The following is a 27,837-nucleotide window of genomic DNA, read 5'->3' on the forward strand; positions in this document are numbered from 1 at the left end:
GCGGGGCGGAGTCGGTCTGCGGGAGCCCTGGGTCCCAGCGTGCACTTCAGGGGGACTTCAAGTACCGGCGTGCCTTGCGTCCCGCGTCCTCCGGCTCCAGGCCTGAGCACCGCCTCTGAGCTGGGCGGGTGAGAAGGCAGCTGAGGCGGAGCTCATGGCTGCTGCGCTGAGGGCGTGGCGGGGTGCGGGCTGGAGTCTTCGGGGGTGGTGGGGCGCCGGCTGGAAGCTCCAGGGATGGAGGGATTTGGGGGGCTTCCTCGGGGGAAAGGTACCCTTGTTGACCCCTGACCTTCGGGCTCTGCTGACGTCAGGAACTCCTGCTTCCCAGGCCCGGGTGACTTGTGGGACTCCCAGTCTCCCGGCCCGGTTGTCTATGGGGGTCCCCGAACCACAGGCAAGCCTGAGGTCTGGAACCCCGGATTCCCGGGGACGATTGACTACAGGGACCCGAGACCCCCAGGCACAGGAGGTCTCGGTGAACCCTGGAGCCCGTCCTCGTGTGTGGCTAGCGGTGGCGCTGGGCGCTGGGGGGGCAGTGTTGCTGTTGCTGGCGGGCGGGGGGCGGGGTCCTCCGTCTGTCCTGGCCGCGGTCCCTGCCCCACAGCCCACCTCTCCTCGAAGCCAGTACAACTTCATCGCAGATGTGGTGGAGAAAACTGCACCTGCTGTGGTCTACATTGAGATCCTGGATCGGTAATGGTGGGGTGGACCAGGAGGTATAGAAGCCACGGGCTGAAAGACTGGTGAGCCTGAGGGGTGGGGGCTTCATCATACCGTGCTTCTCCCCACTGCAGACACCCTTTCTCGGGCCGTGAAGTCCCTATCTCAAACGGCTCAGGATTCGTGGTAGCTTCGGACGGGCTGATCGTTACCAACGCCCACGTGGTTGCAGATCGGCGCCGGGTACGAGTGAGGCTACCTAGCGGAGACACCTACGAGGCTACGGTCACAGCCGTGGATCCTGTGGCAGACATTGCCACGTTGAGGATTCAGACCAAGGTAGGGGTCAGGGTACATCAGATCTGGTGGGAGCTGTTGACTTGCTTCCATATTCAGGGTGACGTGTGTCTCTCCTACCCTCTACCCCTTAGGAACCGCTTCCCACATTGCCACTGGGATGCTCAGCAGATGTCCGGCAAGGGGAGTTTGTTGTCGCTATGGGAAGTCCCTTTGCACTTCAGAACACGATCACATCTGGCATTGTCAGCTCTGCTCAGCGTCCAGCCAGAGACCTAGGACTCCCCCAAACCAATGTGGAATACATTCAAACGGATGCAGCTATTGATGTAAGTCCTGATGTGATAGAAATGACAAGCTAGCCTGGGATAAGACGGCAAGTCTGTGTGGTATTATGTGCACTAACTGATATATAGTGAATGAGCCTATGTTCAGAGGTTGGGTGCAAAAATGTAGCCACTCCACAGGCTACCAAAACATAATTTGAAGAAAGTACCTACATTTGGGGTTGTGCCCCTGGGGTTTAGAATTCCCAGATCTCTTTCATATTTTCACCTTTGTCCTGCCTACAGTTTGGAAACTCTGGGGGTCCCCTGGTTAACTTGGTGAGTGTGATATTCTTCCAAGAATCCATACTCCAAGGTCAGTGTGGGAAGGGTGGGTTTTCCTCTACTCAAGGATGTTTGGTCATTTCTGCAGTCTCTCTTATCTGTCTTCGAGTATCCAACCAGATCGCCCCAACAATCCCTACTACTCTTGTTTAGGTGTCCCTATCCTCTACTATCTGTTTGGGTTAAGGAACCGGGGGCTGTGTCCCTGCAGGATGGGGAGGTAATCGGTGTGAACACCATGAAGGTCACAGCTGGAATCTCCTTTGCCATCCCTTCTGATCGCCTTAGAGAATTTCTGCACCGAGGGGAAAAGAAAAGTGAGCCTGGCTTAGAGAGGGAAAGAGGTTCCTTTAAACTGGTGGGTGGGAAAAAAGGGAGGGGTATTCATTGGGAATTTATGGAGGGGGTCTTTTGGGAGGGTGGGAGGGAGGAGAAGGAAGGACAAAGCTAAATGGAGCTTATTTGTCTCCCTCCTACAGGCTCCTGGTTTGGAGTCAGTGGATCCCAGCGTCGCTACATTGGAGTAATGATGCTGACTCTTACTCCCAGGTATGAATGTAAGGTATAGCGACAAGTAGGACCAATAGTATGATCAGTGGTTCGTAACTGGACTCTCTTTTTGTCAAGCTTTGTTCTTAGTTCTGTCATTATCTTAGATAATGAACTGCCTCTCACTATCACAAGAGTTTTTCCTCTTACCTTGTTCCATCTGGTACTCAGTTTTATTCCATACTTTTACTGCTATGATTTAGTCTTCAATCTATGAATCTATCACTAAAGGGCTATTTTCTATGTCTCTGAATTAACTTAAACCTGGATTGTTACTTTTTTTTTTCCTGTTTATGTGGTGCTGGGGAATTGTACCCTGGGCTTCATGCATGCTAGGCAAGCACTCTACCACTAAGCCACATTCCCAGCCCTGGATTGTTACTTTTGTAGGAATACTCTTATTCCCATGTCTTTACCTATGCTGTTCTTGTTATCTATATATAGAACCCATGCTTCTAGGCTCAGGTTAAGTTCTACTTCTTCTTAAAGCTTCTCAAAATTCAAAAATGACATTAGTGCCATTGACTTAGCACAGTATATCATCTGGAATTTGTTAACTCTTATGTATATATCCCATTAACTGCTAGAAGGCAGAAGGTGAGTTCCCTTCAGACTTCTGGTACCCAGTGTGTGTCCTGGCCATACATTTATCAGTGTGTTGATGAAGTAACCCAAAAAGGAGAGAGTTCCTGTGTGTGGCTAATAGGGTAATCTGTGCTCTTTCAGCATTCTTGCTGAACTACAGCTTCGAGAACCAAGTTTTCCTGATGTTCAGCATGGCGTACTCATTCATAAAGTCATCCTGGGCTCTCCTGCACACAGGTAAAAGAGATGGCTCTGTGAAGTGGGGTGAGGAGGAATGTCCGTGATTGGAGTTGCCCATTTGCTCCTTACTCTATGCCCATCTCCCTAGGGCTGGTCTACGGCCCGGTGATGTAGTCTTGGCCATTGGGGAACAACTGGTACAAAATGCTGAAGATGTGTATGAAGCTGTTCGGACTCAATCCCAGCTGGCAGTGCGGATCCGACGGGGATCAGAAACACTGACGTTATATGTGACCCCTGAGGTCACAGAATGACTGGATTAACAAGTGTATGGGGCTCCTGCACTGATTTCCTTCCTGCCTTCCTAGCCTAGGTTCTGAGGGCACCTGGGCAGAGGAGTCAGTGAAACATTGGGGGCAGGTCCCTCCAACTCCAGCACCAACCCTAGGCTCTAAAGAATTGAACACTTTTTATACAAAATAAAATTATACCTAGGAACATGTTATCGTTCAAAAGTAGGGGGTGGGAGCTGGATATTTTTCCTCACCAGAAGGCTAGAGGTAAGGCTGTATTCCTCCTGAACTTAGGAGAGCTACAAGGAACTTTGCTGACTTTGCTATTCAAGAAAATGAGCTGCTGCCACCTGTTGCTCTGGGCAATGGTTCAGGTACTGCTCTTTGTTGTGTGCTCTGTCCGGTGTTGGGCCTGGGCATTCCCCATGCTGGGCCACAGATGCTGACAGCTGGCCTGGGAAGGAAGGTGATGACTTTTGAGAGTTCCACACCCATAGTGCCAGGTGATGAGTGTGAAGGGCTTGCTGATGTCAGGAGTTCCATGGTAAGCTCCTGAGGTAAAGGCAGCCTTAGACCCCTGCCATTGAGGGGTCAGTGGTGGTTTGCAGAGGAGGGTGGTGGCACTTAGACGATCTGGTTACTGGTCTGGCCAGGATAGCGCTCAAACCTCCTGTTGGCCTCTTCACTGAAGGCGTCACCTGCAGAGTGGATAGGCAGTGTGTATAGTTGGTACTCTGTACAGAAACAGGAAGACAGACCCACTGTGGGGAGGGCTGAGTAGAAGTGGAGAGACCAAGATGTAGAAGAGTGGGTGAGAATACACAGAACCCACTGACGAAAAGCATTTCCCTCTCATCCCCCAGCCTTTTTGGATAGCCTCATCCCATTAAATACCAATGTGGCAGTTGTGCACCCAGATACGATGTCCATCATATTTGCAGTTACATTTCATTGCATTGTTGGTGAAATCACTCTCTGCTACTTCAAAATTTGGGTTGATGACCACCTGTGAGTGAGTGACAAGGATCCTATCACCCAACTACAGTCAAATCCAGAGGTTTCTTTAAATCACCCTCCTCTTCCTCCTTGCAATCCCAGAGCCCCCAATTCCAGGCACCTGGAGAATGTAGTTTCCTGGCTTCAAGTCTGTGATGTCAATCCACTGGCAGTCAATGTCATGCCTGTAGAGATCCCAGCAACCCACAGTGATGCCTTGCTCTCCAAAGTTGGCACATTCATACCTCTTGGAGACATCTGAAGAGATTGATATGTCAGTGACAGGAAAGGCTGTGCTTTGGAGATGCTGGAGTCCACTCTAGGCCCCAACTCACCCTCCTGACACTCGGTGTCTTCTAGACAGAAACTAGCTTTGTGGCCCTCAGCCACCTTGGTGCCATTGGGGGTCAAGATATCATAGTGAGTGAAGATGTCCATACTGTGGTAATGCCTGTGGGAACAAGGAAACTTCTGTTTTCTCACCTCAGCAGGCTTGCCCCAGTGCTTATGGCTTGCCCTTCTACCTGACCCCTTCCTTCCTCTTACCCATGACACTCATGCCACACCCAGGAGTGGCGCCCAGCCTTGGGCCTAAAATCAGCTCGTCCCAAGTTGTGGATCTGAGAGGAGAATCGGAGTAGACGCCGGTGGCCATAAGGCCAGTTGGCCGAGCGGGCAGAGCTGGCCAGGCAGTTCTCTTCAGCGGCACAGTACAACATGTGCAGGGGCCGGTCCTCGATGTAGGCTGTCTCCTGTACCAGTGCAGAGTGCAGTAGCAGATCTGAGGCAGCTGCAGGAGAAAGGAAGGAGAGTGCTGGAAATCACTTCTGATGGAAGGTTAGGGGGAGTGCTTCCATCCCTAGAGTGAGACTGGTTTTCCATAGAGAAGGAATGCCCTTCCTTTACAACCCTCCAAGGGGATGACCCAGAGACCTTTTTCCCTGGCTTGCAAACCCCCACCCTTCACTTACTCTCAGAACAGATGACTCCAGCTGTGAAACGGGTTCCTGTCCTCTTGCAGGTGATGTGACTGCTGTGATGGGAGCATTGGTCCAGGGATAGCTCGGTCCCTGTGCAATGCACTCCACTCATCACCACCTCGGTGATATTCCCTGAGTCCCAGTACCAGGTCTCCTGAGGATATATGCAGATGTTTCTGTGAGATCCCAGCATCTAGCCTCCTGAGACAAGGGACTCATTTCCCCAGTCCTTTTCCCTAAACAGGTTTTGGAGACAATAGCTTTGGCTTTCTTCCTCTCTTTCTTACTTACCTGCAGCCCATGATTGGCATAGCCCAGACCAAGTTGCCTACAGGCTACCATGGCCTCCAATGTTCCCCAGTCATCCCCACAGATGAGACCCCAGTGAAGATGCCCAGGTCCTCCTATTTGCACTTCGACTCTCCCCTCATATCGGCTGCGGCCCCCACTGAGTCGGATCTGTAATGATAAAGAGTAGAAGCACAGATGTGGGGTTTGGGGAGTAAAGGATTGGGAAACTATAGCAGGGATGTGGCTGAAGAATGATTCAGAGGGATGCAAATGCTGGTGACAGGTGGGAGCTATGGGATGGTAGGATTGGGGGCAGTGGGCTAGGAGCCACTAGGCTCGAGGTTGGAGGCCAGGACCAGAGAGAATAAGAGATAGAGGCCTGCCTCAAGGTGGTGAAGAGGACTGACCTTGGTGTCTACCCCAGTGTAGGGTAGGTTGCATCTGACACCAGCATCCTGGTTATGGGAACAGTCCTCAGCTGTAATGTTCTTGTACGAGCACTTCCAGAGGGAGGGCTCCTGGCCAGAACATCGAACTTCACTCAAGTGAATGGCACCCATGCCTAGGGTCAGAAGTCAGGGCTCAAGAGGTTGTAACTTCATTGCTCAGGGGACTCCTTCCTGAGGAATATAACCCCAGGAGTGTGAACTGTCCTCTCCCCATACCTTCCCATTGCCTGTCTACTCACCCTGTCCCATGCGAGCACCAGTCAGAGCCTCTCGAGCAGTGCCAAAGCCCAACTCCCGACACACGACACTAGCTGCCTGGAGGTCCCACTTGCGGTCACAAACTGTACCCCAGGTGCCAGCTCTCAGGACTTCTATCCTGCCCTCACCAGGGTGGGCTCCACCCTTTAAACGAACATGGGCCTGTAGGAGGGGGGGGGGGAGAGAGAGAGAGAGAGAGAGAGAGAGAGAGAGAGAGAGAGAGAGAGAGAGAGGTGTGCTCAACAGAGGTGAGCAGAAACAGCCTGAAATGGCTAAGTAGACCTGGGGAGATGAGTGCTAGTTTGGTGGGAGAGAATGGTCCTAGCAGGCCTGTAGCCACCCCCCTGGAAGATTCCTCTCTGCCCTCAAAGGTCAAGCCTGTGCTTAGCAAGGGATGCTTTTTGGGGGGAGGGAGAGGGGTTGTGTTCACCTGTAGTAGGAAAGGCCACAGTCACTTTCTTCAGCTGGGTGTATGTGTAGCTCAATGGTAGAACACTTGCTTAGCATATGTGAAGCCCTCACCACAAAATAACAACATTCATTGGTTCACACACCTCTCCCTGGACCTTCGACTGTTGTTGCTTCTTCTGGCCAGTGGATGCTGTGTAGAGAGGGCCAGGCACGCAGCTCACCACCACAGGGGCTCCTCCAGGGCACCTGGTGGTGTCATTGGCACGATAGAACTCCAAGGAACAGAGGGAGAGGTGGGCTTCTGTGCCCACGCATGCCACTCCATGCAGACCAAAGGAGTGTTGCTGCCGCTGGGCCAGCAGTCTAGGAGGACAGGAGTAAGGTATAGTAAGGTAAAACTGTTGTTCTCCCGCCACCCTTCTACAATTTGGACTTGAACTACTCAGGGCTTGAATATTGTCTCAGCTTTTGTACTCAAGGCTAGCACTCTACTACTTGAGCCACAGCCCCACTTTTGACTTTTTGATGGCTAATTGGAGATAAGATTCTGACAACCTTTCCTGCCCAGGCTGGCTTTGAACCATGTTCTTCCAATCTAGCCTTCTGAGTAACTGCCATTATAAGAGTGAGCCAATGGCACCCAGCATCCCCAGCCTTTCATGATCTCTTATCCATTCTCCCCCAAGGAGGGACAAAAGGATTGCTGAGTGTGTAGGCTGAAAGAGCCTCCACTTACCCAGATGGGAGGGTACTTGGGGACCTTATGCAGCAGAGCCACCCTAGGGCAAGGATGGCTGGTTCTAACTTGCCTGACAGAAGCTTGTTCTCAGTGGTTTCATGTTTCAGGCTCTAAACAATCCCAAGACTAAAGCTGCTGTACAAATCAAATGGGAAGCCAGGATTGCACAGCTGGAAGAGATAGTCAGGAGGGAGTGGCTGACATAAACAGGAAGCCTGGAAAGTCAGTGTGCAAATCCTTCTAGAATACTGAGGTTTGAATAACCCAATGAGTCAAGATGCACAGAACTGAGGAAGTCTTAAATCTGAATGGTTTCTCAGAGGCCAAGGGACTTCTAGGCCAGAAACTGACAGTGAGATGAGCTCAGCTAGTGGCCACAGGAAGGACCAGTACTGGCATATACAAGAAGGAAGACATGTAAATGTAGCACAGAAAAAAGTTGGAGGAGCTATATGGCCAGAGAAGGAAGGTGGATGTGAATAACACACAAGGGAGAAAACCTGGGGCCTGAGCCAAGCTGTAGATGTCTTTAATGAAGTAGTCCCTGCTTCTATAAGAAAGAAATGTTGAAATTACATAATATTGTCCCACAGCTGTCTGGATAAAATACAGGACTAAATAGAGATGTTAACATTTGGAAATACTGCAGAGATGCTTGTGAGAAGTGAGGAGAGGGGCTTTTAAAAAATAGACACTGATGGAATGGGAGATTCAGCCAGGTGTGTGTAGGGGAGAGGTATCCTCTTCCATAACACCTGAAAAGCAGATGAGGCTGGTGAGGTTGATTTGGTGGTAAATTACTGCAGTAATTTGCCCTTAATATCAGAGGAAAAAAAGTACCATAAGCCACTGGCTAGGAAAATACAAGAAGGAGGAAAGTTTATAATAAAAATCATGCTAGGGAAGCTTGAAGACTTTACAGAGTACCTTTGGGAGCTCAGAAGAAATGCATCTTGAAGATCAATGAGATCAGATCCTCTTTTAAAGTCCTGTTTGGCTGAAAATAAAATTCAAAGAGGCCATCACAGGAAAAAGAAAAATTTTAGATGTGCTTTAATGTGGGGGTCAGGGGAGGCCAGAATGTGGCCATGTTGGGCAATGATGGCCCTAAGCTAGAAAGGCATTGAAAGAACAAACCCAAATGTCAAATTTGTTTGCAGTGACCAGAGGGAGAATCTGAGGGCCAAGGGGATCACCAGATAAACCTGGAACTTTCTGAGGAGAGGAGGGGACAATTTCTTAGAAAGGGATGAATATGCTGAATAAGTTATCAGACTTTTCATGTGCAAACTGCTTTTGGAGACAAGTTAGAATGAAAGGGTCAGAAGTTCCCCACTCACATGAGTTCTGAATGAACCCAGGAAGAAAATTATGGAGCTGGGAGACAAACTAAACCAAGCAAGAGAGTCAGGGACTGTGCATCTCATTCCACCCTTTGAAAGGTTCTTATGGTATCTCAGGTAAACTGATAGCATTTACTAAAACAAACAAAAAACAACCTAACGCTACCACCACCTACAACATAAAATCCCAAGCAACTAAGTAAATAAAAGATAGGACAGAGACACTGATCCTTTAGGCAAACTTAATCTCTTGGAGGAGAGGTAAGTACAGCATTTGAAGGAGAAAAGTGCTAGATTATATTATAGAACTCACTGGGGGAATATAAGCATGTAGAAGAACAAAAACCCTATGACACCATAGTTCCCTAGAGACCAACATAGTGCTGATCTCACTTCATATTCTGTAAATATCTGGAAGGTGGCTGTGAAAACTGCTTCTCCTCCATCTTTTGGTCAGCTCTGTCAGTCAGAGACCTCTCATGGATCCCTCCCAGGCCACAGTCCTATTCTCCCCTCTGCTCCTTCACTTCTCCATCCAGCCCCAACTTTATTTACCTCTTGATTGGCCCCCTACCCACTCGGGGCTTGGGTTTGACTTTAAACTTGGTGATTGGTCTGCAAAAAGGAGAAAGACATTGGTGGAGGTAGTGATTAGGGATTTGGCCCAGGAAAGATAGAGGATTATTTTCTCTCTTCCTTGGAAGAACTCTTAATGCAGACTGTGGGAGGGGTAGAGTGAAGGGTGGCTGGATTTCCAGCACACACTGACTGCTGAACACTATGAGGATGTGTACATACTTCAGCAACTCATGTTCTCTCTGGATTCAATAATACCCATGGTAATGGACTAGAGAAATCCAGACAGGAGAGAGGTGAGAACATCGAGGCAAAGCTTAATGGTGGAGAGAAAATGGGAATGTGGGTAAACTAAGGCACATGAGGAGTTGGTGGGGAGGAGGAGGAGGAATGCAGGTGGCTAAGGCTACCATCCAGACTATTTTAGGGAAATGTAAAGACGAAAGGCTTTTCCTCAACCATCCTACATTTCCCCACTTTGTGTTCCCCAAGATCAAAGCCCATGCCTGCCTCCCTCCCTCTCTCAGGAATGGCCATTTCCACATTCCTGATCTATCAGCTTGGGTTATGGGATGGACATGGATAGGCTTTCATCCATCCATCCACCTCCTGGGGCCTCAGTGGCAAGCAGGAGGTCCCGGGGCTCTTGCCCCATTACCTTCCAAAGGACTTGGGGCGTCTGGCCGAGGTTTTGGCCGCTCGCTTCCTCAACTTTCTGTTAGGTAAGACAATAGGAATCAGAATCAGTGAGGGAACAGGTGGAAAGTGCTGGTGAAGCCAGGACAACAGGCAAGCGTTCTTTCCCAGCGGGTTTCTTTCCTGATGGCAGGATATGACATCATCAGATATTCTTTCCCAAGGCCCTACTTTCAAGGCTGTTTGGCCTCAAGAATACAGGACCAGGTGGATGGGCAACAGTGGAGGCAGTAGGCTCAGAAGTGATCATGTACTAATGCCAGGATCTTGGAAAATTAGACTAAGGCAGATGAGGAATGAAGACTCCTAGTCCAGATGCTGGCAGCAAAGCTCATGGGCTAGCTAAAGGGGAGGGTGTTAGAACTGCTCAGATTGCTCTACCGACCAGTCTGAAACAGAACTAGCCAGGGTCAGGCCTAAGAAGGCAGACTGTATCTTTTTTTTCCCCTAGACTGTATTTTTTCAATTTTTTTCTCTCCTGGATTCTCTCTCCAAGAAAGGCTCTAGTATTGTTCATGGCTGAGGTTGCTGGACCAGGACTAAGGCTGGACATCTGAGAAGGTTCACTTGGTTCCAGTCCTAATCTCATAGGCTTTGGTCATTCAAAAGCTGACCTCATCTTCCCAGTTTACTTCTGGGGAATAAATCTTATTTCTTTTTAATTGGCTTAAATAATTGACTTGTTTCATTCTCCAATAGATTTCCTTAGGTCTTAACTGAAAAAGAAACCAAGCCTTCTCCTCTCATTCACTATTTAATTTTGAAGACTTTAATTACAGCTCTACTTTGTCCTGTGCAACTTTGTACAGATGAATGCAGGTTGTGTTTGTTGTTCTTTTTTTTAATTAACTATCCTACAATTAAAATATTTTTGAGAGCTGGGGATATGGCCTAGTGGCAAGAGAGCTTGCCTTGTATACATGAGGCCCTGGGTTCGATTCCCCAGCACCACATATACAGAAAACGGCCAGAAGTGGCGCTGTGGCTCAAGTGACAGAGTGCTAGTCTTGAGCAAAAGGAAGCCAGGGACAATGCTCAGGCCCTGAGTCCAAGGCCCAAGACTGGCCAAAAAAAATAAAATAAAATATTTTTGAAATTTTTATGAATGTTCAGTAGTCAAAGTATTTACTAAAAATATCCATAACATATCAAGAATTTAGTGTTTAAAAATAAATGATTATAGTATTCTTTCTCAGTTAAATAGAATTGAACATAGCAGATTATGTATATTAGAATTATTAAAATGTGACTTTGGAAAAAAATTAAGTAAAACCAGAGAGCATAAGATGATTTCTTACATTGTAGTTAGAATAGAAGTTTGGGGAATGAAAGCTTCAAAGAACAGTCACGATTACAGACCTCAACTTGCGATACTCTCAATGCAAAAAAGAAATACAGTATTTGTGAGCACCATTAGAAATGTGTGTGTGTGTGTGTGTGTGTGTGTGTGTGTGTAGGTATGTGTAAAACTTTACCTGCTTAAAATTTGTGTTTATGAGTAAAGATAAGGACAAGTCTGGAATTATGAAAAATACATTCTTAAGATAACATGTCATGATAATTTTAAAATGTTTTATCCATCATCCTCTCTACAAACCATTGAAAGGACACACTATAAAGAAATTAATATTTCTTCATAGTGCAAAATCTCTTGTTTTTTCCTGAAGATGTTTGTCTGTTCTTATAGGCTTATTATCATCTTGGTTGTCCTTTCTTCGACCATGTTCCTTCCTGCTATGGAGTTTCACATTCTGACATGGTGTTCTGTGTCAAGAGATTCTAATGTATACACTTTAAGCAGGTCAGAAACTGTTTGGCATTTCCTGCCCTAGCGTCTTCCTGTGGCTATGCTTCGTCAGTCTTGTCAAAACATACAGTATGACTACCATTCCTGATAAAGATTATACAACTTCCAGGTTCCTTTTTTAAGGCATTGATAAGAGTTTAGAACCATTTACAACTATAAATATGGTATAAAACTTCTCCAAGGACCTTTTATTAAAAAATGTCTAAAATGAGATAAATCTGGCACTTTGTTTTGATTGATAAGTACAAGGAGATCATTTTCATCTTTGGAGTCGTACTCAGAAGAATTCATGGTTATTTAGAAATTTAGAAGTGTCTCATGGGCTAGGGATATATACAAGACCCTGGGTTCAGTCCAGCGCCCGTGGCTCATGCTAGTAAGCCTAGCTATTCAGAAGGCTGAGATCTGAGGACTGAGGTTCAAAGCCAGCACAGGCAGGCAAGTCCATGAGACTCCTTATCTCCAATTAACCACCAGAAAACCAGAAGTAGAGCAGTGGCTCAAAGTGCTAGAGTGCTGGCCTTGAGCAGAAAAGCTTATCCATATCCAACAACAACAATAGATAAACAAAAACCCTAGGTTCAGTCTCTAGCAACCCATGCTCGCGTGTACATATACCATCAACATCATCACCACTATTCTAAGTTAAAAACTAAATCAAGTGTATGTTTGCTTGTGTGCATAGACTGGAACTTTTCATTTTATAAATATTATATGTATATATCACATAAGAGATAAAGGAATAAAGGTTACTTACATTCCTTTAAAATTAGTGCCATTATTTGTTGTGTGTGTGTGTCTGTGTGTGTGTGTGTGTGTGTGTGTGTGTGTGTTAGGGCTGGAATTCAGGGCCGGAGCCTGCCTCTTAGATTTTTTTGCTCAAGGCTGCTGTTCTACCACGTGAACCACAGCTCCATTTCTGCCTTTTTTTGGTGGCTAATTGAAGATAAGAGATCTCACAGACTTTCTTACCCAGATTGGCTTTGAGCCATGATCCTCGGGTCTCAGCCTCCTGAGTAGCTAGGATTGCAAGTGTAGGCAGTAGCACTGAACTTGATATTTGTCTTGAGTTACATTTCTTGATTCAGAAATGTGCTTTCATTCCCCTATTATGTTCCTTACTCTAAGCATCAAACACAAAGACCTCCCTATACTGATACAACCTCTTCACATTCCTTCCAACAGTCCATTTTCTCTGAGGCCACTCTCCCCAGTTCTGCATTCTATTGCAATGCTTCTCTCTCATAAACAATGCTTCTTCTCAAACAAGTCCTTCTAAGCAAGTGTAAAATCTATTCTACAGGTTTGCCTTCTGCCCTCACCCACAGCAAAATTCTTCAAGTGTGCACTGTTTCTTTAGCCCACTCCCTACCCATCATGCCACACTAACTCCTAAGTTGTAAACCCAGAACCCAGCTTCAGTCTTCATCTTGAGAATCTCTCTGTAGCAAGACTGCTGTCTTCATTTGTACCCAGTATTTTTTATTCCATTACCTTCTTGGCAGTGGATATCTCAAATGTATCTAAAATGTAATGAAGTTTCAAACAAACAAACAAAATTGTCTTGGCAAAATCCACACCAGAAATCTAGGAGTCAACCTTTCTCTTTCCTTTTACTTCCTAAATATCTCTCCAATCCATTCATTCTTTCTCTTCTCCAAAACAGTATCAGGAATGCAGTCAAAATGATCTTTAAGAGTCACAAATCTGAGTATGTCTTATCACAAAAGCCTCCTCATTAGCTTTTCCCCACTTTTTTTTTCCTATCCTGGAGATTGAACTCAGGGCCTAAGCATTGTTCCTAAGACTCTTTGTACTCAAGGCTAGCGCTCTACCACTTGAGCCACAGCACCACTTCCAGCTTTTTAAAGTAATTTATTGGAAATAAGAGTCTCACAGGGGCTTTTCTGTCTGGGCTAGCTTCAAACTGCAATCCTCAGTCTTAGCCTCTTGAGTAGTGAGGATCACAGACACGAGCCACTGGTTCCTGGCTTTCCCACTGTTTTTTGTTTTTTTTTTTTTTGAAAATGGGTTTCATTGTGTAGCCCAAGCTGGCCTGGAACTGTCAATCTTCCTGTGTCTGCCTTCTGAGTGCTGGGATTACTGGCATGAAGCACTATATGCAGCTTTATTAAAATACTTAAATGGCTTCCTGTTACTTTGTGAAATTGAAATTTAACTCAGGGCCCCATACCTCCCAGGCAAGTACTCTAACACTGGAGCCATGTTCCTTGCACAATTCCCATTACAGTATGGCCTGCAATCTGCCTGTTTACCTGCCTCATTATTTATTCATCTTTGTATTCTTAGTACCTTACACAGAACTTGGTAAAGAGCAAGAGTTCAATAATAATATGATAAATTGATACTGGACTAAAGAGTAATTTCTTTTTGCAATACGAGGGATGGAATTTAGCACATTGGCAGGCTGGCAAGAGTTCAATCACTTGAGTTATATAGCCCCATCTCTTTTGCTTCATAATTTCTTTTTGAGATAGGATCTTGCTGACTGCCCAAGCTGATCTCATATTCCATGATCTTCCTGCCTCCACCTCCAGAGTAACAGCGATTATAGGCCGGTAGCACCTTGACCAGAAAAGTGACTTATAAAACTGGGTGTGATGACTCACATCTGTAATCCCAGCACTCAGGAAGCTAGGGCAGGAAGATTGAGAGTTGGAGACTAACCTGGGCTACATAGAGAAACTCTGTCTCAAGGAAAAAAAGAAGAGTGATTTTGTGGAACTGGGACTTGAACTCAGGACCTTACATTTGATAGAATAGTGCACTACCTCTTGAGCCATACCTCTAGCACTACTTTTTCCTAATTAGTTTGGAGGTGGAATCTAGTGGACTTTTCTTCTCAGGCTGTCCTTGAAATGCTACCTTTTTTTTTTTTTTTTTGCCAGTCCTGGGCCTTGGACTCAGGGCTTGAGCACTGTCCCTGGCTTCTTTTTGCTCAAGGCTAGCACTCTGCCACTTGAGCCACAGTGCCACTTCTGGTCGTTTTCTATATATGTGGTGCTGGGGAATCGAACCCAGGGCTTCATGTATGCAAGGCAAGCACTCTTGCCACTAGGCCATATTCCCAGCCCATTGAAATGCTAACTTTTATATTTCAGCCTCCTGAGTAGCTAGGATTGTAGGAGTAAATTATTTGTACTTGGTACCTGGATTTTTTTTTTTTTTTTTTGAGATAGGGTGTCATTATGTTGCTCTGGCTGGCCTTGAACTCATTAGCTAGGTTGGGTTGACCTTGAATTTGAAACCTTCTTGGCTTAATCTCTTGAATGTTAGGATTACAGGACAGCTCCGAGTGACTTCTTAAATAGTGCCAAACCTCTTAGAGCATCTCTTTGTTTGTATAAAAGCAGCAAATGGTTCTAGTATCTACCCATTCATTTCCTAAAATTCTACAATGTGTTCTAGACTGGAACTACCAAAACACATTTAAAGATGGTAAAACCAGGTTCTGATTGTCTTTCTTTCTTTTCTTTTTCCAGTTCTGGGGCCTGAACTCAGGGCCTAGGCACTATCCCTGAACTTCTTTTGCTCAAGGATAGCACTCTACCACTTGAGCCACAGTGCCACTTCCAGCTTTTTCTGTTTATGTGGTACTGAGAAAGCAAAGCCAGGGCTTCATGCATGCTAGGCAAGCACTCTAGTGCTAAGCCACATTCTCAGCCCCCTCCCCAATTTTATTATTTCCTAAATTTTACTGGCTTCCTCTATGAGACAAGAGATATAATTTTTCCCTCTAATGGAAGTAAAGTTGCTAAGTGCTGGTGGCTCATGCCTACAATCCTAGCTACTCAGGAGGCTGAGATCTAGGGGTTGAGGTTCAAAGCTAGCCTGGGCAGAAAAGTCCATGAGACTCTTAATAAACTACTCAGAAAAAGCCAGAAGTGGCACTGTGGCTCAAGTGGTAGAGCACTAGTCTGTGCAAAAGAAGCTCAAGGACGTTACCCTGACCCTGAGGTCAAGCCCCAGGACTGGCAAAAAAAGAAAAGAAAGAAAAGAAAAAGAAGGAAAAGCAGAAAAACAAAGTTGTCTTTAACTATCTTGAGCAGCTTTCATAATTGTATTATCCACAAGAATGCTCCCTTTGAATTGACTTGCAAAAGAAGATCTAGAACATATTCTACCACAGAGCCTCAGATTCTCTCAGGACTCCTAATCTCTTTCCCCAAAAGACTGACCTCTGTGCATTAGTACCCCTTCCCTACCTGTCAGATTCTAGATTCATTATGCTATTCCAAATTCACAGCAAATATTCCTGCTCTACAAACATTATTTAATACGTAGAGACAATTATTGGGTCTCTAATTTCCAAGCATGGCCCATCTGTAAAGCTGTCCATACTAACTTGAAGCCCAGATATGCCTGCCTGTTTTCCTTCCCTTCCTTTCCTACCCTTCCCTCCCTCCCTCCCTCCCTTCCTTCCTTCCTTCCTTCCTTCCTTCCTTCCTTCCTTCCTTCCTTCCTTCCTTCCTTCCTTCCTTCCTCCCTCCCTCCCTCCCTCCCTTCCTTCCTTCCTTCTTTCCCACCTGTTTTTCCCTCCTTCCTTCCCTCCTTCCCTTCTTCCTCTTCTTCCTTCTTCCTCTCTCTCTCTCCTCTTTGTACTTGATAAAATTCAGGGTCTTGAGCATACTAGGTGAGTACTCTACTATGGACTACATCCAGCACTCCCCACTTTTTTTTTTTTTAACTTTTTTTGAGATGCAGTCTATGTAGCCTAGCCTGGCCTTGAACTCTTGATCCTCCTGCCTCAGTCTCCTGACTGCTGGGAGTACAGTCATCTGATACCAAGCCTGACATGAAAAGGTTCTATTTTATGCTTTTATTTCATTTCATGCTTTCTTCCATTGTTTTTCAGAATATATGTTTTACCTTTGTTTGTTTTTTTGCCAGTCCTGGGGTTTGGACTCAGGGCCTGAGCACCATTCCTGGATTCTTTTTGCTCAAGGACAGTACTCTACCACTTGAGCCACAGCACCACTTCCAGTTTTTCTGTTTATGTGGTTTTAAGGAATTGAACTGGGGGCTTCATGCATGCTAGGCGAGCAGTCTACCGCTAAGCCACATTTCCCACACCTCTACCCTTGTTTAATACATCCTGTTTGGGATCAGCAATGAAGTTCACACTGATAAATCCAGTGTCCATTTCTAGCCCTGTGTGTTTGAGATCAGTTGGCAGCACTGTCTTAGATGGTCACTCTTTCTCCAAGCTCTTTTTGTGGATTCCATGTCACCACACTCTTCTGGTTTTCTTCCTACCTTTATTTATATTTCACTTTGTCTTCTGATATAATGATGTCTAAGATTCCCAAGGTTCAGTCCTTGAACTATTTTTTCTCTTTAATTTATGCTCATTTTCTTACTGATATTATCCAGGCTTTTTTTTTTTTAATCCCCTGTGCTGGCAGACCTCTAGCTATGCCTCTATCATAGGACTTTATATAGTTTCATTAAGTGGACTCTGCCTACTACTACTTTTCAATGTTTTAAGAATGCCATATTTAGGGGCTGGGAATGTGGCTTAGTGGTAGAGTGCTCGCCTAGCATGCATGAAGCCCTGGGTTTGATTCCTTAGCAACATAAACAGAAAAAGTGGCACTGTGGCTCAAGAGGTAGAGTGCTAGCCTTGAGCAAAAAGAAGCCCCGAATCAAAGCCCCAGGACTGGTTAAAAAAAAAAAAAAGAAGAAAAAGAATGTCAAATTTAGTCAGGTGCCAGAGGCTCATGCCTATAATCTGAACTACTCACAAGGCTGACATGTGAGGATGAAGGTTTGGAGTGGCAGAAAAGCCCAAAGTGGAGGTGTAGCTCAAGTGTTAGAACCTTGGCCATGAAGGTGGAGGGGAGAAGCTGAGGGAGAACATAGGTCCTGACTTCAAGCCCCAGTATTGGTACATAAAATCAAACCAAACCTAATGAAACTCAAACCCTCACATTTAGCCAAGTTCCTGTTTACCACTGTAACCCCTATCTTTATATGAAACATGCTCCACTACTGCCTTCTTTATCAGAAAAGACCAATTTTATACTTAGGGGAGGGCAAAAATCTTGGAGTGAATTTTAACTCTTCTTTTTCTGTCACATCAGATTGAGTCCATAAGCAAATCCTACCAGCCCTCTGACTATATAAAGAATTCAAACAAGCTGGGTGTTTGTGGCTCATACCTGTAATCCTAACTTCTCATGAGTCTGAGATTTGAGGATTGCAGTTCAAGCTATCCTGGGCAGGAAAGTTCATGAGACTCTTATCTCCAATTAATCACCACAAAACCAGAGTGGGTGACACTGTGGCTCAAAGTGGTAGTGTGCTCACTTTGAGCAGAAGAGTTCAGGAACAGCACCCAGGCCCTGAGTTCAAGCCCCATGGCTGACAAAAAAAAAAAAAAAAAAAAATCAACCACTTTTTCACCTCTTTCACTGGTCAGCATCACCTTTACTTTCTCTAATTGGCTTTCAAGGGACAATACTATCCTATTTAGTCACCCTGTTCTTGCTCTCTCTCTGTGTCTCTGTGTCTCTGTGTCTGTCTGTCTGTCTCTCTCTGTGTACACGCATGCCCACCACATTGTAGGGTTCTATTTTTTCTCAATTCCTAGGTAATCCCCCACCCCAGTAAAACCTTTCCAAATAATTTGAAGTTTGGGATAAATCTAGTGGCAATTTTTTGCAATGAAACTTAGATTTTTGCTTTAAGTATTTCAGCAATGATTTTTACAGTTATTTAGATGAAGCGGAAGGGCAAAGCTATCATGTCTATCCAGCAGAGGAGGCTGGGAAGGATGATAGATGAAAAATGGCATCAAGACTCAAGATTATCTCCTAAGATCACCCTGTCATTTGAATGGTTTTTCAATTATGTATCTAAAGGGATTTAACAGGGTAAACTCAACAATTTTTAGGGTGCCTTTTCAATATTAAGGAAGAGCTGAGTTGGTTTTAGGTGATTGCAAGTTCAATATGAGCAGTGGAATGTTCCCTCCACAGAAAAACCATCCGACTTGAGACCTGCTTTAATCAAAGATGAACACTTCTGCCCTGCTCTGCCTGGTTGAGACCACATCTGAAACAGTAGGCTCTATGGAACCATCTAGATGTCAAGAGGCCTTTCAACACAACTGATCTAAGGCAGAGCCGAGTCAAATGAGCATTTTTGTCCTGCAAGATAGAAGATTATAGAGAGCCGGTGGGACACTTTCCAAACATTGGAGTGGCTCCCAAGGGCTCCAAAATTAGATGTTCCGGGGAAGGAAGACGCTGTCAGCACAGAACCATTCACCCGGTTACCCTGGAAGCCGGCGCATACACCAGGCTCTAGGGCAGGTGGAGGGGGTTCTGCCGCTGGGAGACCCCCCACTGCACCCCATCTCTCCCCACCCCCAGTCTGAGTCCCAGGGCTCAGTGGCTCTTGCAGACTCTCCAGTGGGCAAACTGCCAGTGGTGTGCGGTTTCTGGGGCGCTGGGGAGCCTCTCCTGGATGGGCCCAGTGGTGGGGACACGCGAGCCAACCACCATCCCTTAGATCCCGGCAGCCCAGCCCTGCGCTGGACACGCCCAGGCGCCGCCTGGGGAGGCCAGGCAGCACACGCTGACCTCAAACTCGCGGGGCCCTGAGGCCTGCCGCACCCTCACTGACTTCCAACTCACCAGGGCTGGAAGGGCCTCTTGCTTGCCGGGCGGAGGCCCCAAAATCTGTCTGTTGGGTTGCACAGAAGCAAGATCATAGCCACTCGCCCTGCCCTCGCGATCGCGAACTCACTGTGCATATTTCAGTTCTCCCATTGGGGACCCTTCCTGGCCCCGCAGTATTTCCCGGGCTGCCCAATGTCACAACAGCTTCCTCATTGTCAGGTCTCTCAGTGCCTTCCCTCTGCCACTCCTAACCTTTCCCTTGACCCCACCCCGGCCACCTTACCCGGCGCCCGCCCGCATCCCCTCACCTGTAGAAGGCCGTGTTGACCCTTTTCTCACCCGGGAAGCCCAGCATCCCGCAGACCACGCGGCTGTTGTGGGCGATCCAGCCTTTGTCACACACTTGAGACCAACCGTCGGGAAGCCTGATTTCTACCAGCCCCTCGGTCACAGGCAGGGGTCGCCTGCCCCACCCAACAGCTGGTCGAAGTCGCACCTCCTCCACTTGCAGGTGATGTTCTACCTGGGGATGGGACCACATGCAGGGAAAGGAATCTCAGCAGTACTTCTCACACGTTCTGCCATCCTTAAGGAGCCACGATTGAGTGTCAGGATCAAGAGTGCCTAAGGGCTTTGAGGGAGACCTGACTCTGCCTGGGACGGGAGGGAACTTCACAAGGCAAGTGGCTTTGGAAGATAAAGTAAGAAGGGGAATGCTACAAGAGAGCAGGACTATGTGAAGAGAAGGAGAGCCCTGGGTGACCAGGCTGAGTGTGGAGAGGCTCAGACCAGGCTTTATAACTCTAATGCTAATGCTAAATCAAAAAGAAAAACAACAAAACCCACTTGGATTTTCTAGGGCCTCTGTATCTCTATTCTTTGTCCTCCCTGTTTCAATCCAAATTATCCTACTGGGAGCTAAGGGAGCCTCTACCCTCTAATATCATCTATAACTGTATATAGTCACGCTGCCACACTATAGCCTTCTCTGGCCATCTTGGGGGGTGTTTGTGTGTGTGTGTGTGTGTGTTTGTGCGTGCACACGTGTTGCAGACCTCAATAACGTTGGAGTCTGAGAAGCCAGGGAGACGCTGGTCCTTGCAGATAACCCCCGCGTCCTCATCATGGGTGCAGTCACTATTTCCCCAGCCCCGAGAGGTGCATTCCGCCACACTCTGCTCAGCTCCACTGCAGCTCAGGTTGTCTAGCCAGATTCGGCCTGTGGAGAGAGATGGAGAGAAGTTTGGGAAGTAAGGATGGGGGAGGGGGGTGCTGGGGAGAGGGAGCCTGATGGCTTTACACCTCACTGTGAAGATGATCCTGAGTTTATTTTTGTTTCTTTTTTTTTTCTGGTGAGAAAAGGGGGAAGATACAGGATAGGACCCTCCTGAGAGAAAGATGGAAGGGGGCATTTACATATAGTTGGAGGTGATCCAGGGATGCTCAAGAATTTATTAGGATGAATACAAGGCCAAGAATCAACCATGAAGTTCTGATCAGTCCTGATCATCCATCAATAGCTACATGGAGACTTATTAATAGTTTAGCTTACTGGCCAAATGAATCTTTTCACCTCAGCTTCACATTCTCCCACACAGGATATTCTTATACTGCTGTGCTGCCATGTAGTCCCTTATTGCTCTGTCTGGACCACAGTGCACATTGCTGACTTCTCAGATGAGTGCTGCCTCAAAGGTAGCTGCCACGGTGAATATGCAGAGATCGCTTATTCAGATTTCAACAGGACTTACACTCCTGAAAGCATTCCTATTTTCTATAGTTGTTCTAAAAATGTAGCATCTACAAGTTAATACTTCATTCCACAGGTTATAAGTTAGTGGGAACTGGGGAATCAGCTGCAGATTGCATGTTTTGGTCTTTCAAGCTTACAGTGCCAGTGCCTCTAGGCCTTAATGAGAATTGTGCCTAAATAGTATCCTACCTCACCTCCTCATACATACTTGTCATGAATGTTCCCTCCCTCCCCTTTCTCTCCATCCCTTCCATCCTGGTATGTAACAGTGCTTAAATGATTTCTTTACTTTTTTTTCCTTTGTGTTGGTACTGGGGTTTGAACTCAGCCACTTGTGCTCTTGCTTGGTTGACTTTTTCACGCAAGGCTGGTACTCTATCATTTGAGCTGTACTTCTACTTTTGGGCTTTTTGGTGGTTAATTGGAAGTAAGAGTCTTACAGACTTTTCTGCCTGTGCTAGTTTTGAACCTTGATTCTTAGATCTCAGCTTCCTAAGTAGCTAGGATTACAGATGGGAGCCACTAGTGCCTGGCTAAAAGATTCCTTTTAATTAGCATTCATTAGTTGTACAAGACCAGTTTCATTGTAACATTTCTACACATGTATACAATGTACCTTAATTGTTTGTTAGTTTTAGTTCAGGCTTGTAGCCTGATTTTGTCCACAGCATCTGTGATCCCTTCTAGTTTGGGGACATCCAGACATTTTCCTGCTCTCAGCTTCCCATGAAATCAACTGTACTTTCTTTTCTTTTCTTTTCCTTTTTTGCTAGTCCTGAGGCTTGAATCAGAGCCTGGGCGCTGTCCCTGGGCTGCTTTGTGCTCAGAGCTAGTGCTCTACCACTTGAGCCACAGAGCCACTTCTGGCCTTTTCTGTTTATATGGTACTGAGGAATTGAACCCAGAGCCTCGGTAAGCACTCTACCACTAAGCCACATTCCAGCCCCTCAACTGTACTTTCATCATACATGGCTCACTCATCTCTAGGCTTCCCTTGTAGAATTCTACTTTTACAACTCATAGATCATCTATAGTCATTGTGCACATGGCACATCTAAGGTCCATAGAAAGCTCCCAGTAGCCTAAGGCCACAGAGCTCTCCAGGTAACTATATTAGTGGGTTTGTCACCCATGGGTTTGACTTGCTTCCCTGTGACAGTATCCCTGTGGTTGTGTCATCTTGGTGTTCTCTCTCTCTGCACTTAGACCATACTTAGATATTACCTAGGCTATGCCTAGAACATTGCTCACCTGTTCCAGGGCCATATTTGGCACTGTGGGTCCAGCCTGTAGCTTCTGTGAAGCCCAGCTCTCTGCAGAGGACATGGGCAGCCTGCAGTGTGAAGTCATCATCGCAGATAGTGCCCCATTCACCAGCTCTCTGGATCTCCACACGCCCCTCATAGGGCTTTCTGGGGAAGCCAGCCAGCCGGAACCTTAGCCCTTGGCTTCCTGCCTTCTTCTCTGGGACAGTGGAAGGTGATGGAGACCCCAAGCACAAACTGCACAGCAGGCACGGCAGCAGCCCCCATGGGCTCCACTGCCAGACATTGATAGGTTGCATGGCAGGGGAGGCCTGGAAGGGAGAGAGGGAAGGAGACAGGAGGAGAGAGAAAGAGAAAGGAAAGGTTGGGAAGAGGAGGAGAGGGAGGAGGAGTGAGCCATCAGGATCAAGAAATAGGGAGAGAGGGACATACACTAAATGAGTGCTGACACAGAGGCACAAACTTAGAGACCCAGCTTGGGGGTGAGGGAGGGAGGCTCTCCTTTCCTTTTGTAAATAATGCAACTTTTATAATTAGTGTTTACATTCCACAATGTTCTTCTGTAGTTCTGTCATCATCATCTACATTTACTCCCATCATAGTCTGAGGGATCTGAGATTAAAATAGCAAAGTTAGAGACTGAGAAACAGAGATGGTCAGGATAAAGATTACTGGCACAGGGGCTGGGAATATGGCTTAGCAGTAGAGTGCTTGCCTTGCATGTCTGAAGCCCTGGGTTCGATTCCTCAGCAGCACATAAACAGAAAAAGCTAGAAGTGGGTGCTGTGGCTTAAGCGGTAGAGAGCTAGCCTTGAGCAAAAAGAAGCCAGGTATAGTGCTCAGGCCCTGAGCCCGAGCCCCAGGACCGGAGGGGGAGAGAGAGAGAGAGAGAACAGGCACACAGAAAGAAGACCCAGGCAGACAGGATGTGCTGAAGGAGACTGTGGGAATAGAGGAAAATAAAAAGAAACATGTTGAAGATGAAGAAGGTGGTGGGAGAGAACCAAGCACACAGAGTGAGGGAGAAAGGCAGGAAACACAGGAGTAGGAGAGAGAGGAGAGAGAGAGAGAGAGAGAGAGAGAGAGAGAGAGAGAGAGAGAGAGAGAGAGAGAGAGAGAGAGAGAGCGCTAGCCCAGGAGCAGATACCAGAGGCATGACCAGATGCCTCCATTCAGCCATAGAGTTGCAGATAGCTGTACTGATTGTGGAGAGAGGCAGGAGAGGAGAGCCTACAAGATCCTTAGATCTCTGATTCTCTGAATGGGAATCCTAGTAGATTCCTATCTGGGCCCAATATACGTGGAGAATTCCCAGCACACCTTTCCCAGTACATCAGCTCACTGATGCCGGGCAAGGTCAAGCGGGCCAAGGACCGGCAGATTTCCTTCTCCAGAGGGTTTAGGGTGCGGTTATCCAAGCTTCCTGCCAACACAACTGCCTGCTGTCACCCGGCAACCCAGTGGCCAGAGCTGGCTACAGTTCTCAGCCAAGGCCTTCTCTGTCCAGAACTGAGAGCAGCCCCTCTACATCAGGCCCCCCCCCTGCCCCCCACCCCATACTTCCCCCAACCCAGACAAACAGCTCAGAAGACAGCTTTGTTTGGGGACACATTCTGGTCTGGGAGCCCAGGGCTAGGGCCTCTCACAGAGCCCCCAGCATTAGGGCCCTCCCAGCTGCCCTATATGGAAGCCCCATGCAGCCCCCATTCCAAGTATCTGCTTCTCTCCACTCTCCTTGGTATCACTCCCCTTTGACAATAATAAAAACCTCAGTTTGGTGGGCTTCCCTCCGACTCCATCTCACTCACATCATCCCTTGTCTCTGGTCCCTCCACCATCCTCTGGTCCCTCCACCATCCTCTCCATCCCCAACGCCCCTTCCTTCAGTCCCCGCAGTGCGACGACTCCCCTACCTTTGGCAGGGCCCTGGAGGCTGGGAGAAGAGTCCCGGTCCTGGAGATTAGTTTTAGTGATTAAAAAAAAAGTGATCAGCCAGGGGAGACTGGGCCCCCCTTTCCTCCCCCGCTTTCGTTGGTTCCTCCCACGTCCCCTTGAGCCCTCCCACATTCCGCTTTCTCCCTCCATTCCTGCCTGGCCAGTTCCCTCCTCTAGGTCTCCCCCGTGTCTGGTGGAGCGGGCCGCCGCCGAGCCACCTCCCCCTCTTTCTCTGACCCTCCAGAGTCAATGAAGCCTTCTTTTCCCGCAGTCTGGGGGCCGGGCAGCCGTGGCCAGGTAGCTGGACTTGCAAGCGACTACTGGGCCGGGAGTGGTCCGGGCAACAGTGCCCAAGGCGGCGGGAAGCTGCCCCCAGCCCTTCCTCCACACCCCCCGCTAGTGTAAACAGTCCAGTCCAACTTGAGCTGGGCGACGGGAGGGTCTGGCCACAGGAACGGAAGTCCCTAGGGCCCATTTGGCCTCCCCGGTATTCTAGGGTGCTCGCGGGTGAGGTCACGGCTTTCACTCTGATGTCAGCATTTGACATCACATGCCTCCCTCCAGCTCAGGAGCTCAGGGCCCTGGAGCTGAAACCACGGAAGTTTCTCCGGGCGGAGCCCCTGTTGCGCTCTCCAGGGAGGGCGAGCCGCTGGGCTTCATCTGGGGACCCCGTGTTCTTCCCAGCGGCTCCTCTCCCTCCCCTCACCGACTCCCCCCTACGCCGCGACCCCTCCCGGCCCCAAGGGCCGCAGAGAGGCGGGAACGCCTCCGGCAGCGCAAGCTCCGCCCCCAACCCCGCCCTCCGGCCTCGGGGCCAAGAAGCACGGAAGGAACCTCCTGGGGCCATGGACCGGGCTGTGATGGAAGGGCCACTCTTTCTACAGAGTCAGCGCTTCGGGACTAAGGTAGTGGGGAGCACAGGAGGTCGGACCTCATCAGCTACTAGTGGATGAAAGGGTCCAAAGAGGGAAAGGGCGGGAAGCAGGTTGGAGCGCGGCGTCCGCAGTTGGAGGGCCCCAGGGTGTCCCCTCGAAGTTGCTTTGCACGCCCCGGAGAAGCGCGTGTTGTTTCCTGGTATGACCTTCTTGGTGCTGGGGAGACCCTTGGGAAACTGAGCCTCATTGGGAAGCCCCAGGCCCCAAATCGGCCTGCCCCAGTCCCTCATTCCCCGCGGAGGGCGCGTGCTGCTCTCACACTCTGGCGTCTCTCGCTCTCTCCCAGAGGTGGAGGAAGACCTGGGCCGTGCTCTACCCAGCCAGTCCCCACGGCGTAGCGAGGCTCGAGTTCTTTGACCACAAGGGGTCGAGCTCCGGAGGTGGCCCAGGGGGATCCCGCCGCCTGGACTGCAAGGTGATCCGGCTGGCTGAGTGTGTGAGCGTGGCCCCTGTGGCCATGGAGAGTCCACCCGAACCTGGCGCCACAGCCTTCCGCCTGGACACTGCCCAGCGATCACACCTGCTAGCGGCGGACGCACTGTCCAGCGCCGTCTGGGTGCAGACCTTGTGTCGTAACGCCTTTCCGGTGAGGGCCTGGGGCTGCGAGGGGCTGGGTCTAAATGGTGGTGAGTTGGGCGGTTAAGGCCGGCAGTTAAGCCTCCACCCCTGACCCCAGGAGCTGCGCAGAGGGAATTAAAAAGGTTCCTCTGTGATCTCTATTTCAGAAAGGCGGCTGGGCTGTGGCGCAGGGCGAGAAGCCACCCAAGAACCCACCTAAGCTTTCAGCCTTGGAGATGCTGGAGAACTCTCTATACAGCCCCACCTGGGAAGGTAGATGTCAGACAAGCCTGGGTAGGGATGGAGAGGAAGGGATGCTCTTGGGGAGTGGGGTGATGAGAGAGCCAAAGGACCCATGAAGAAGTAGAAAGACCTTGAGATCTGGCTTCCAAGTGAGTTCCCCCCCTGCCCCCCCCCCCCAGGTTCCCTTCTAATGATGTATTCCTTTCAGGATCCCAGTTCTGGGTGACCATGCAGAGGACTGAGGCCTCTGAGCGCTGTGGCCTTCACGGTTCCTACATGCTGAGGGTAGAGGCTGAAAAACTGACACTCCTCACCTTGGGGACTCAGAGTCAGATCCTGGAGCCACTCCTTTCCTGGCCCTACACTCTGTTGCGTCGCTATGGCAGAGACAAGGTTTGGGCCTGCAAGGAAGGGCTGTCAGGTTGGGCAGCTCTGGTAGGTGTGGTGGGGGGCTGGAGAGGAAGGTGAGAAGTTTTGCCCTTTAGATTTCCTTTTCTGCCTACACCAAGGTCCTTAGGTGCTCTCTTCTTTGTAGAAGAACTAGTTCTTGAATTGAACTTGTAACTAATTCAGGCCCTGTGTCTTATCTCTATTGTGCTTCTGGTTATGTGTTTCCCTCCACCCCCTCCTAGGTCATGTTCTCCTTTGAGGCTGGTCGACGCTGCCCCTCAGGCCCTGGAACCTTCACTTTCCAGACAACACAGGGAAATGACATCTTTCAGGCAGTGGAGACTGCTATTCAACGGCAGAAGGCTCAGGGAAAAGCAGGACAGGGACACGATGTCCTCAGAGCTGACTCTCATGAAGGAGAGGTGGCAGAAGGGAAGTTGACTTCCCCTTCTAGTCCCCAGGAGCTGGGCAGCCCCCCAGCCCTGTATGCAGAGCCCTTAGATTCCCTGCGTATTCCTGCAGGCCCTCCCCAGGACTCTCTTTACTCAGACCCGGTGGACAGCACACCTACTCAGGCAGAAGAGGGAGTACACTCAAAGAAACCTCTCTATTGGGACTTGTATGAGCATGTGCAGCAGCAGTTCCTGAAGGCCAAGCTGACAGATTCCAAAGAGGACCCCATCTATGATGAACCCGAAGGCTTGGCCCCAGCCCAGCCCCGAGGCCTGTATGATCTACCTCAGGAGCTCAAGGATGCGTGGTGGTGCCAGGCTCGGGTGAAGGAGGAAGGCTATGAACTCCCCTACAACCCAGCAACTGATGATTATGCTGTGCCACCCCCTCGAAGCACAAAGCCCCGCCCAGCTCCCAAGCCTCAGGGCTTGACCTTTTCTGAACCTGGTACTTCCACTAGCAGTGGCAGCAAAAACCAAAGTGTAGACACTGCCCTGTACAGTAAGGTCCAGAAAAGTGGGGCCTCAGGAGGATGGGACTGTGGGCTGTCTAGAGTAGAGACTGACAGGGCTGGGGTCAAGTCAGAGGGCTCAACCTGAAAGGGAGTACATGGAAGATGACACTGGGAATCTGTTAGAACCAGCAGGAACCGGAGGGTGGGAGGGACTCATGTGAAACTAGGAGACCAGAGGAGTCATAGGAAGGACTGTCAGTTCCAGGAAGTCCTAGGAACTGGATCAGATGGCAGGGCTTGAGGGATGATCTCTAGGGAGAGTTAGCACCTCTAAGTCCTCCAAAGGAGGAAAAGTGTGAAAAGTGGTACTCAGTCAGAGTGGGTGCAGTTTGAGGGGCCTGTTTAGAGGTTGCCTGGACCCATCACCCTGCACTGTTGTTTACCAGAGATGTATTTTTTACATTAAAAAATTTGCATTAAAGTC

At 48.4% G+C, this 27,837-nt stretch overlaps 3 protein-coding genes across 10 annotated transcripts; 2 read left to right on the forward strand and 1 right to left on the reverse strand.

The window, feature by feature from the left end:
* The first annotated feature begins 112 nt into the window (after window positions 1-112).
* Window positions 113-3,387, forward strand: Htra2 (HtrA serine peptidase 2). Its single transcript, XM_048352808.1, has 8 exons — window positions 113-693; window positions 795-999; window positions 1,092-1,286; window positions 1,530-1,562; window positions 1,780-1,885; window positions 2,048-2,117; window positions 2,844-2,939; window positions 3,031-3,387. Exons 1-8 carry the CDS (start codon window positions 155-157, stop codon window positions 3,194-3,196), a joined length of 1,410 nt encoding a protein of 469 aa, XP_048208765.1. The 5' UTR covers window positions 113-154; the 3' UTR covers window positions 3,197-3,387.
* On the reverse strand, window positions 3,337-24,812 carry Loxl3 (lysyl oxidase like 3). Of its 2 annotated transcripts, XM_048352798.1 has the most exons (16): window positions 24,299-24,812; window positions 22,372-22,696; window positions 20,423-20,586; window positions 19,676-19,890; window positions 9,877-9,933; window positions 9,198-9,257; window positions 6,704-6,923; window positions 6,131-6,311; window positions 5,850-6,004; window positions 5,443-5,610; window positions 5,143-5,305; window positions 4,718-4,961; window positions 4,507-4,622; window positions 4,293-4,429; window positions 4,070-4,181; window positions 3,337-3,873 (listed from the first exon to the last, which is right to left on the reverse strand). In XM_048352798.1, exons 2-16 carry the CDS (start codon window positions 22,682-22,684, stop codon window positions 3,800-3,802), a joined length of 2,379 nt encoding a protein of 792 aa, XP_048208755.1. In that variant the 5' UTR covers window positions 22,685-22,696; window positions 24,299-24,812; the 3' UTR covers window positions 3,337-3,799. The 2 variants fall into 2 exon arrangements, with proteins under 2 accessions (XP_048208755.1, XP_048208756.1); XM_048352799.1 differs by lacking the exons at window positions 9,198-9,257; window positions 9,877-9,933.
* Dok1 (docking protein 1) lies at window positions 24,756-27,825 on the forward strand. 7 transcript variants are annotated; one of them, XM_048352800.1, is made up of 5 exons: window positions 25,082-25,225; window positions 25,542-25,841; window positions 25,981-26,086; window positions 26,265-26,449; window positions 26,689-27,824. In XM_048352800.1, the coding sequence occupies exons 1-5, from the start codon at window positions 25,166-25,168 to the stop codon at window positions 27,496-27,498; spliced, it is 1,461 nt and encodes a 486-aa protein (XP_048208757.1). In that variant the 5' UTR covers window positions 25,082-25,165; the 3' UTR covers window positions 27,499-27,824. The 7 variants fall into 7 exon arrangements, with proteins under 7 accessions (XP_048208763.1, XP_048208757.1, XP_048208760.1 ...); XM_048352802.1 differs by having other exon boundaries at window positions 25,123-25,265; window positions 26,689-27,822; XM_048352806.1 differs by lacking the exon at window positions 26,265-26,449 and having other exon boundaries at window positions 24,756-25,225; window positions 26,689-26,853.
* Window positions 27,826-27,837: the final 12 nt, after the last annotated feature.

The sequence above is a fragment of the Perognathus longimembris genome, chromosome 8, assembly GCF_023159225.1.
Source record: "Perognathus longimembris pacificus isolate PPM17 chromosome 8, ASM2315922v1, whole genome shotgun sequence".
Classification (NCBI taxonomy): Eukaryota; Metazoa; Chordata; class Mammalia; order Rodentia; family Heteromyidae; genus Perognathus; species Perognathus longimembris.

Excerpts from the sequence above, each read along its gene's own strand:
- Loxl3 (XM_048352798.1), bottom strand. The coding sequence starts at position 22,684 with ATGCAACCTATCAATGTCTGGCAGTGGAGCCCATGGGGGCTGCTGCCG. Across the intron at positions 4,623-4,717 it reads GTGTGGCATGAGTGTCATGG|GCATTACCACAGTATGGACA; the intron begins GTAAGAGGAAGG and ends TTGTTCCCACAG. Across the intron at positions 3,874-4,069 it reads GGTGCACAACTGCCACATTG|GTGACGCCTTCAGTGAAGAG; the intron begins GTATTTAATGGG and ends TCCACTCTGCAG.
- Htra2 (XM_048352808.1), top strand. The coding sequence starts at position 155 with ATGGCTGCTGCGCTGAGGGCGTGGCGGGGTGCGGGCTGGAGTCTTCGG. Across the intron at positions 1,563-1,779 it reads GGGGTCCCCTGGTTAACTTG|GATGGGGAGGTAATCGGTGT; the intron begins GTGAGTGTGATA and ends GTGTCCCTGCAG. Across the intron at positions 2,118-2,843 it reads ATGCTGACTCTTACTCCCAG|CATTCTTGCTGAACTACAGC; the intron begins GTATGAATGTAA and ends GTGCTCTTTCAG.
- Dok1 (XM_048352800.1), top strand. The coding sequence starts at position 25,166 with ATGGACCGGGCTGTGATGGAAGGGCCACTCTTTCTACAGAGTCAGCGC. Across the intron at positions 25,226-25,541 it reads GTCAGCGCTTCGGGACTAAG|AGGTGGAGGAAGACCTGGGC; the intron begins GTAGTGGGGAGC and ends GCTCTCTCCCAG. Across the intron at positions 26,450-26,688 it reads GTCGCTATGGCAGAGACAAG|GTCATGTTCTCCTTTGAGGC; the intron begins GTTTGGGCCTGC and ends ACCCCCTCCTAG.